The 10,431-nt window shown below is 35.9% G+C and overlaps 1 protein-coding gene and 1 non-coding gene across 2 annotated transcripts; both read right to left on the reverse strand.

Annotated features, from left to right (window-relative positions):
• TRNAN-GUU (transfer RNA asparagine (anticodon GUU)) lies at positions 1–74 on the reverse strand. Its single transcript has one exon. It is a non-coding gene; the product is annotated as a tRNA-Asn (tRNA).
• A 987-nt stretch (positions 75–1,061) lies between these two features.
• On the reverse strand, positions 1,062–10,431 carry LOC105170729 (Pleckstrin homology (PH) and lipid-binding START domains-containing protein). Its single transcript, XM_011091624.3, has 21 exons — positions 9,960–10,431; positions 8,481–8,555; positions 8,300–8,353; positions 8,157–8,222; positions 8,029–8,084; positions 7,680–7,804; positions 7,563–7,609; positions 7,397–7,494; positions 6,413–6,508; positions 6,266–6,330; positions 6,111–6,182; positions 5,595–5,741; positions 4,747–5,054; positions 4,212–4,275; positions 3,902–4,077; positions 3,350–3,451; positions 3,170–3,220; positions 2,947–3,090; positions 2,302–2,397; positions 1,579–1,680; positions 1,062–1,397 (listed from the first exon to the last, which is right to left on the reverse strand). Exons 1-21 carry the CDS (start codon positions 10,113–10,115, stop codon positions 1,305–1,307), a joined length of 2,193 nt encoding a protein of 730 aa, XP_011089926.1. The 5' UTR covers positions 10,116–10,431; the 3' UTR covers positions 1,062–1,304.

The following is a 10,431-nucleotide window of genomic DNA, read 5'->3' on the forward strand; positions in this document are numbered from 1 at the left end:
CGCTAGAAGGAGGGCTTGAACCTCCGACCTTGTGGTTAACAGCCACACGCTCTAACCAACTGAGCTATTCCAGCTTCTTGGTCTATGTATTATTCTGTATCTTCTGTGTACCGCACAGACTGTGAAACCACATCACCATCATCCATCTCTTCATTTGATAGAGGATTTTAGATCCGAATTCCAAATATATGGATATTTTTCTACTTCCATAGCAATTTCAATTTATTTTGTATTTTTTATATTTTAATATTTACCTTTGAATTTATTAATGCATTTAATGAATATTTAAAATTCAAGGACACGTTTAGTTGGTAAGAAATGCCATCCTTTTAAAAAATTTAATCACAGGGTCTCATATTTATTTGTAGTATTATCTTAACTTTGAGAAAGAAAATATATTCTTGAAATTAAGACATCTTGCACAAAAAATCTCGAAATATGAATCTGGATATCTTGTTGGGATTTGTAGTCCTTTCCCTTGGAAATATGTCATAAAACCAATTGTTGATGTTGCGGAGGTTGATTGAATCTTCTATTTCATATCTTATTACATCTTTTATTTTATTTAAGTAAAAAAAAATTTCACCTCGACTTAGTCCCTTTGTACACTTTGATGCAAATTGCTAATAAGAAAAACGATAGTATACAAAATAAAATAGAAAAAGTCGTAGTTAAATAAAATAAAAAAGATGTTTGAGATAGAAGTTTCAATTTCTTTTTTTGAGAGGGGATAGAAGATTCAACTTCTGATAGTAGGAACGTTGTTGATTACGAGTCTTCAACTTACAATATTTGATCTCACATGGCCCCTCCTAACATCGACTGACAGTCGAGACTTAACTCAAAAGTGCATGAGCAAGACTGCCTCCTACCATCTTGTGTCCCTCCAATCCCTTTTATGTTTTCATCTATAACTCAATTGGACACAAAAGAGCAAAAACGTCTTCCCCATAAATATTTACACCCCAACTATGTTCTTCTCCCAACAAACACAATACACGAAGTTTGCAACCATATCAAACTAAGGAAAAATTGTGTGGCAAATTGTATTCGAATAGGCGTAATAATAAATGTCAGTATTTTATATGCTGAGAATTTATGTACATCTCAATCAGTATCACAGCAAAGCAAAGCACATTAGGCTACTGATTCCACTTGATTGAATAAAAGAATTGTAACTAGGCAGAAGACCATGTGCAATCATATTTCATTACTCACACATCCTATGCTTTATAACGCACCTTTTGTTCGTGGTTGTGGTTTCAGCTATTGTTAGAGTAAACAATCGATTTGCTTAGACTGGATTATGGTTTTACTAGTACCGATTTAGAGACATCCAGGTGGTTCAGACGACAGGTTCCAATAAGATATTCGGGTAGCTCTTCTGGTGTATTAGCCTGCATAGCCAAGCCCTATTGTGAGAATCGCAACGACCATATTGTGATTTCAGATGCAGTATATCCAACAGGAAAAAAAGTAGAGAGAGATTTTACAATGCATTTTAATTGAATAGACTCATTGTCAGTAAGTAGTTTAAGAAAGCATCTTAAAAACAGATTTTGTAGGGAACATAGTTACCTGTACTAAGAATGCCATCTCAATAACCAGATTGTTAAGGTAACCCAGAACGAGGCTGACCACCCCCCTTGCAACAGTTGATGAGCCAATATCGATCCCAAGCTGTGGATAATGTAAATAATGATGAGTGAGTTCCATATCATGCTTTATATATTCAGATAAAGGTTTATACTGGCTCAACGTGTCAGCTTAAATCATCAGAAAAGAATGAATAAGAAAGTAATGTCGCCGTGTTCTTTCTCTAACATGGCCCAAATTCTTATTTACTCATTAGGTAGATTTTATAGTAACAGATATAGCTGTTTGAAAAGCAGTAGCCAATTGATTAATCCATTAAAATTTAAAAGGATGCCAGGGGGAATCCTACAATTAACATATGGTTGGTAAAAGTAATATATTATACACTATCCGAGGAAAACAATAAACCATATGTATGGTACTATGAATTTAGTTCTGACAAAAAAGCTCGAAGTCTATCTCCCATAATGGAAATCAATGGAAATTGGCACATGTCCTTTATCTGGTGCTCTAGAAATTTAATTTGAGAAGTCAAATCAGAAACTTTTAATTTGGAAAAAAAAAAAAAAAACCACAATCCTTCACCTTTAATTTGATCAATCGTCTAGTACAAGAAAATGTAACAGCATCAAGAACTGTAAAAATGCAAGGGAAATTGAATAACAAAATAAGCCCTAGAGAGGAAGTTACTCTTCAATATGATACCTCCAGGTAGTTTTTCCCATGAAAATAGTTAATTTCTAATGCTTGACCGACCAGGCATGCCTTTTTCCCAACACTCTGCTTCACTATCCACGAACCCTGAGGCACAGATTGTATTGATATCAAGCTTCAAATTCACATGATGCCAAGTAATTCATACAATTTTCCAAATTTGCTCAATCAAGAATAAAAATGATGACATGAAAAGAAATTATAAGATAATCAAGGATATTATATTAATGAGTGGTGTAATTAGGAACTTGAGCACTGAGATGTTAACAAAATTCCGCTTGTCTCAAGCATATTAGTACTTCAATCAAGGAAGATGCAATGGGTGTATGTAGCAAGAAACAAAATGCGGGTAATGATCTTCAGTCTAAATCAAGCTGATGGTTACACCATCAGTACAATATTCATATGTCAAATAAACCAAAGTTTTAAGTCACATCATAATATATCAACTCAAAATCAAAGGGAATTCCAGAGAGCTCATTATTTCAATGAGAACAGCTGCAGAGGGATGAAAAGGGAAATATAACTAGTGGGCATGACATCCAAAAGCAAGAGCAAACTGGTGGCCCATATGTGAAACATAATGATCAAAACAGATGAAAAAGAAGATTGACAAAACACAATTACTGTACTGACCTTAGATATATACGGTATAAGCTTGAACCTTGAATTTCTATAAGCATCATCTCCTTTGACAAAGCTCTCAAGCAAGGGAGCATCTTCTATAGGAGTACTCATCATATAGTATAACGCAAGGTTATACGTTGTTGAGCCTGGTACCTAATTCAATCAGACAGAAAATAAGCAATAGATGAACCCCAAAAGAAATTGCTCAAAATGAAAACAAGACCCATCTTACCTGTATGTTCACAATAAAGAAGAACTCTGGACCCCCCTTGGCCGCATATTTCTGCATAATAAATATAACAACTTCTTGTTCAGCTTTAGATCAGTAAGCAATTTCTATAAGTTAATTGTGCAAAAGTAAATGAGTACAGAGTATAGACAAACTCAGTTCCAGAGGTAATGATTACAAAACCTGAACTATGCCCCCAGGCCGTCCCCCAAGATCATCTTCTCTCTTGTCAGATCTCAACCAGTCAGCACCTACCATTTCCATCAATGTGCCTTTTGCCTTAATCTGGAACAGAAAGCATATGAATGAATCCTCACGCTTGGGGCTAAACTAAATGCAGCATATTTTCTTTAGAAAATACTTAGGCCCTTTCCGTTTGCTACTAGAGTTGCAAATTTGCAACTCCAATAATAATTTTGCTACTTAAGGTTGCTTGATTTGAATTACAAAAATTAGAAAAGACTTGCTCAGAAGTAAGAATTGCAATGGGTCAGAATTTCAAAAAAAGTAAACATCATATATATCTTTTATCTTGCTATACAACCTTCCATGAAATATTATGGTATTTTTTCTGTTTTCGGGCTTTAAGAAACAGCCTTGATGACATATGTCATACTGAGACTACAAAATGTTGTTTTGTTTATTGGAATTAAAAAAAAAATAGGCAGTATTACCACTATCTGGAGATGAAATAGACAGTTACATTTCACACTCAAACTTTAAAAGGGAAACTACCTTCTTTCTGTCATCCAAATAAGTCTTTCCACGAATAAGAAATGTCGAGGGGTCTGTTTCTGTCCAACTGCAGAGCAAATTACAGGTTGGATCCTTTGGAAGAGTGCATCCGTATTTGCATGACAGACTGTCTTCCCTTGCCATCTCATGCAAGTCGACATAACCCTTCTTCTGAACTGCAGCATCAACATCTCAAACCATTAGAAGTTCTGGAACCCAGAATACATTATCATCACTTGATAGCAAATGGGAAAAGCTAGGAGAAAATGTTAATACACACAATTGTATATACAAATTTCAGTCAATATACCTGCAAGTTCATGCAGCCTTTTCACAAAGACAGCAGCAGTCGACAGTTTGGGTTGGCGTGCATCCTGAAATACTTGATTCATAAGGGATGAACTGAAAAATGACAAGAATGCATCGCCAGAGCAGAGATAAAAACAAACTGCTAAAAGAACCTAGAAGGACAGAGAACACAAAGATAAGATATGCTCTTCCTCTGAAAAGAGTAAAATAGCAGCCCTGTGTTCGAAGACAAGTTATGCTCTTTCCATGGAGAATATAAGCCTGATGTCCAGCAAAGTGAAATCTTCCAGTTAAGGGGTGGATTATTTTAAGCTCACATGTTAAACCCAAAATTGGAAATGCATGATTAAAGATTTCATACAGAATTGCTTGTGCCTTAATCAGCTCCCAGTCATGTCATTTCTAGGTGGGCTGTCAGATCTGAACTGAAACAAATTGCTAGCATCTATGTTAATAATGCCACTCGTCACCAGTTATAGTCATGCCCTTAGGAATTGTCCTTTCATGTAACAATATCAGAAAGTGACAACTAGTACCTGAGAATAAACTTCTGAACCGAAGTCAGAAGGCCAACCATTTTCTGATTGATCATAATCCAGTGGCTCTGAGACATCAAAGAATTCATCTGATGCATCATGTAATCCCACAAGACTGGAGCGTTCAGAGGGTGTTTTAACTGTTTCTTCCTCCACATCCTCCCAATTTTGTCCATTTTCCACTCTAGTTTGAACTTCAACTTTCAGCTCCTTTTTACATTGCTGTATGCTATTATTGCTCATTAGCTCACCTGATGAGAAATCAGGTGATGAACAATCTACTTTTGCTTTAAACAGCTCCCGCAAGGCTACAAAGAGAGCAGTAAAATTAATCAATTCCAAGAAAAATTATATTATCCAAGTACATGAATCAATAAATACAAGGGTCAATCAAACACCCTCATGCTGCTTACCGTTTCAAAAGAAGTCTCACTTTAATCATCTAAGTTTAAATTTCAACAGACTTACACTCCAATCTTTTTTATTTTCTCATGATTTGGTCCTTTCGCTATTACCAAAAGGACTACAGTAAGCATACATATGGAATATTTTAATGTAATCAAGTTCCTCTAAAGACATGAACACATCTTTTCATGAATTTACTGCAAGCCCTTGAACATTTTATGCAAACGCCCTCAAGCAAGCAAAGATATTGAATATTGATGGGCATTTCCATCCATTTATAAAGACAGAAAAAAAAAAAGGAAAGAAAAATCTGGAGAAATTGGGAGTTGAAACTTTATCAACTAAATTGAGATACTTTACCAATCTTCGTGCCCAGTAATCTGATTTGTGAATAACTAACAAATGTATAGGTTAAAGTGGGGAGAAATAGGTATGGAGCAAACCAGCAAGTCTCCCTAGCATGCTTATTGTTATTGATCTGGCTGAGGATGTCTGTAAATAAGATCTCCAAAATTTCCAATCGATAGCAAGCATGTGCTTCACTACAGAACGCTTTCCTTGATTCACGGGAGATATAACATATCCACCACCTGTGAACCAGTCATCCAACTTCAATCATAAAGCACTCTAGATTGTCACATGAGGTTAAAAAAGGGGAAGATGAAATACTAGAAGCTCATACACAAGCGAGACAACAGAGAAGAAAGATAAAAGTGGAATCATGTCATAATATGATAATAAAGTGGGCAATCGACGCCAGCAAACGTAAGTTCTATGTACTTGGACATTAACCCTAATGCAACACAGTTTTGCTCCTCTGCATGCAGGGTGCAAAGACCCAGAGAAATTTTTGCCACATTTCATGCCAACATACCCGCATGAATCCTGGCAATATCTTATTGCTAGAAAGTATGATACAATTAAAGCCCATTACTTTCATATGTAAAAGCATACATTACTTTTAAGGCAGGCGCGTACATAACCCCTTTTAGGCGGACACTTCTGATGAAACACAGAATGGTACAGAATCACTGCAAATAAATAAATAAAATAAAGTTATTTTTAGATCAATTATACTGAAATGCAGCCTATTTGGGGGCATTAAAAGTATTACCATATGTACCATCATCCTCCCTTCTCCAATAGCGCCGTAACAGAAGATCCCTTCGTTTCATACCCCTGCAACATGCTAACATATTAACACTTGAAGCAAAAAAGTAAAGGAAAAAAATAATAACAGAGACAAGGTGTGTATCAGGACCAAGGAAGCCAATGACGATAGAGGATCTTGTGAACTATATCAGTGTGACCATCAAGATGTTCAATCACAGAACCCTTGTAGAAACAGAAGTCCCACCTGCAGTAAGATAAACATCTATTTTTATACAAAACAATGTATAGCAACTGGATCCAAAAGCTTGACAAGTATATGCCTCCATCTTCACCAAACAAATGCTGGCATCATTCTCAACTAGATTATAGAGGTTATCCTGAGTAAGCACACTGACTTCCCGAACAAAGTCATTGATTTCCTTCAAGAAAGCACAAAATATATGCTATTTCCCAAACAAAAGAATCAAAACGGCAACTTAGTGGTTGCTAATTCAAAGATTCTTTTGCTACTTAGAGCTTCACTAGGAACGTAATTTGTATGTCAGGATATCATGTTTGGTGAAAATTCCTGGAAAAGGCAACTCCTCAAAATGATTTTCTCTTACCAAATTTCAGTGTCGAAACAAGAAAGAAACCAAATACATAGATACAAAGGATAAAACAACGAACAAAGTCTTCACAAGAAAGATATGTGCTATACAATGATGTAGCATGATGGAGATGCCTTCTTTCTTTATACAAGGGGCAAATGTTCTTGGAACAGAAAGGTATATGTGGTTGCATGTTCATGGTAAACTTAGAAAGGGAAACTCCTATTATCAACAATAGCTAAAGGTGATTCAGACACTGGATTAGCAACAATTGCACACTGAACCCTATTTCCTTTTGTCTGCCATAAACACCAAAAAATACATCCTTCTGTTTGATACTCAATATAGTAGAGAGATCATGCATTACAAATTTTAAATTTATAGAAGCTATAAGTAGAGATATGATATCTGATATACAAATCTTAATCTGGACTGGATTTATGAGAAAATAATCAATCATATATCCAGAGTACCCCCAAAAGTTTTTCTTTTTTTTTAACTCAACTCTGGCTGAAACATTATTTGATATTATCATAACTTACTCTGATCTTGAAGGACCAAGAGACATGAGTGTTTGGAAAATAGCCTCTGAAGTTCCATCAACTACACCAACGGCCATTATTGCGGGATGATCATCCCACTGCAGACATGGAAACTTCCATATGAGGCTTTGAGGGCTTCAATGTATCATTAAGCTGATCGACGTACCTTTCCATGATGTTCTTTATCTTTAGCTTCCTTAAATAATCGGAGACCTGCATATTTTTTTTTATCAGACATGGCATTTAGCCATTTAGCAAGATAGAGAATGAACTTAACCCATACCATTCCGGCAACCAAAGATTTTCCAAGGTGATGGTGCAACAACATCAGATGTCATTGCATCACTGACTGAGGATGAGTAGGCAGTCCAGTCAATGGAATGAGAATGCTTACTGGAACAGTTTAGCCTATAGAAAACAGAAGAAAGTTGAGTATTACTCTTGTGTGAGCATAATGGAATAATTCAGAACAAGTTATCGACATTACTGAAAACCTTCAGCAAGCTGACTCCCTATCCCTAGTAGAAGATTGATTCAAGCATGTACAACCAACTCCACATAACAATTGATCAGAGCATATTTATCTTGAAGGTGTTTTGTCAATTCAATGCATAAGATGTAAAATTGCTTACCTCAATGACTCTGGTTCACGTGTGGCAAACTCAAAATCTCCTTGATTCTGGTTTGGCTGCATATAATGGAAACATCAGTCTCCAGCCTAATAATTATCTAGCAACATAGCAGAAAGAGCAGTTTCAACCTTTAAAGCTGATTCCTGGAAGGACTGAATCCATTTTGCAGCTTCTTCAGGGCTGTTTGCTCCCAGCTATAGAATGCAACATTTTTAATTATATGTTGAATTAAAAGAAAAAGTAACAAATTTAGAAGAGAACAATTCTACACCTTCAGTTGATCGTTGTGATTAGAAGTGTTATAAAGAGTAAAAATGAAAATGACCTGCAAGTTGCAAAATGGAAGAAAAAACAGTGCATTCAGTTTTATTTGAAGGAATCCAAACTTAGTTATAGGGTATAGTGTATATACAAACTGGAAATTTCAACGAACAGTGTCTCAGTGTTCATACCTTCCTGTGAATGCTCTCTCTCCCATTGTCAGTCACCCTTATGCACGAATCAATAATTGCACTTCTAACAGGATCCTGACAGAACAAATTGCATGTGAGTTTTCAGATAAGACATGATCAAGCAATTGTTTACTATCAATGGAGTTATCAGTGTTAAATACACAAAAGGCTAGCATATATAGGAAACTCAGGACTTCACTATTACATTGACGCTTCTAGTTTAGTGGTTACTTCATCAAAATCAACTGTTAAGAACTTTATAGCATGCAGCTTTTGATTTATCAATTTTCTAGTAGAGGACAAGCCAAAGGAATGATGGACAGAAATATAGCACAGATTCACAAAACATCTGGCAGCAACAGTCCACAACTATGCATATCAATTGCTTGAATGTTTTCTATATACATAAGCACATCCATACTTTCCTAACATACAGGAGGGAATATTTGGCTGTCGAAATGAATGCAAAGGAGAAACTTCAGAGATCACAAGAATGGTTCATGAATTTACTAAGCACCAACTATATCCACAAATCACCAGTTACTGCTTCCTTGAGTGAATTCAGAGAAAATACAAGATTAATCAAAACTTTTTTTAGTGCATTTCTTCAATCTTGCAATAAAATTTTCCGCATGCATAGATTTCAACTAGTTACAGTTCTAACCATCACATATACAAGGTTCTCATAAGCCAACAAAAAGCAACAAATTCAACCAAAAACACAACCACCAAACCAGCGCAGTTTTTTTGTGACACGAACTTGATAAAATTTCTTGCAAACTAAAACTTCACTCATAAAAAGTAACTGCAAAGAAAAAGTGAGGAACTTGCAGAATAGGTAAAACTGCACAAAGTGTTTGCAACTGAGATAAATATTACAAAAGAGAAAAATCGACCGAAAGAAGCACAATCGAATTCAGAATCATCTATAAGAAGCAGAAAAGAATCACCTATGTTAAATCCTAGACCATCCAAACCATTCAAAGGAATCCAAAACTTCCTGAACCACATTTAAAATGTTTCTTCAACATCATCAGACTCAAAATAACAGTGAGGTGCCTGCACATACTACACTCGTATGCATCAATAGACTTGTTAAATCGATACTTAACCACAAATATAAGAGATGCATATATTTCATATTTTCTCCGAATGTAGTTAGACATGAACGTGCTTACATTATTGATGTATGTGGAAACCTGCCAAAAGTTATCTAATGATCAATACAAAGTACACAACTCTGTTCTGGGAAATTCAACAGGCAAAAAAACCAAATCCATCAGATATACTGACTTATTCTAGTGAACCTTCGATTCCTACATTAGATGGGGCAAGAGTAGCACAGTATAATCAAGCACAAGGGCAGGCAGACAGTAACTTCAACTCGCAACAAAAGCAAAAAACCAATCAAATCACATAGTTCTACTCTGCATTTAACCATGTAAAATAGGCCGAAAGGACTGAGAAACCGAAGTAAACCTCGTGAGGGGAAAGTGGGACAGATTTGAAACTCTTGAGTAAGTGATCTTGAAGAACAAAGTAGCGTTTCCTTGAATACTGAAGCCCAATCCGATTGGAGCGTATCAAATACAACCACCCCTCCATTCTTCCACCATCACTCTGTGAAACCCCCATTTTCACCACCACCACCAATTATCAACAGCCCACCTCCCAATCTCCTCCAAAAATTCAAAAAGGAAAATTAAGGAAAAAATGTCAGAGTTCTAAGTCAGAAAATAACAGTGCAACACACACACAGAGTAGCAGTTGCTCTGTGTATGTTTATGTGGGTGCAAATGAATCTACAGAGAAGCTATATTTTTTTCTTGATTTCAATGCGTTTGATGGGTAGGAAAAGGAGCGTGAAAAAGAGAGGAGGGTGTCTGTGTCTGTGTCTGTCTTCTTTTGCTTTTGAGTTTTGATTTTCACTCACTCTCTCTCTCTGTTGGTT

The sequence above is a fragment of the Sesamum indicum genome, linkage group LG9 (genome assembly GCF_026168435.1).
Source record: "Sesamum indicum cultivar Baizhima isolate 11 linkage group LG9, ASM2616843v1, whole genome shotgun sequence".
In the NCBI taxonomy this organism is placed as follows: Eukaryota; Viridiplantae; Streptophyta; class Magnoliopsida; order Lamiales; family Pedaliaceae; genus Sesamum; species Sesamum indicum.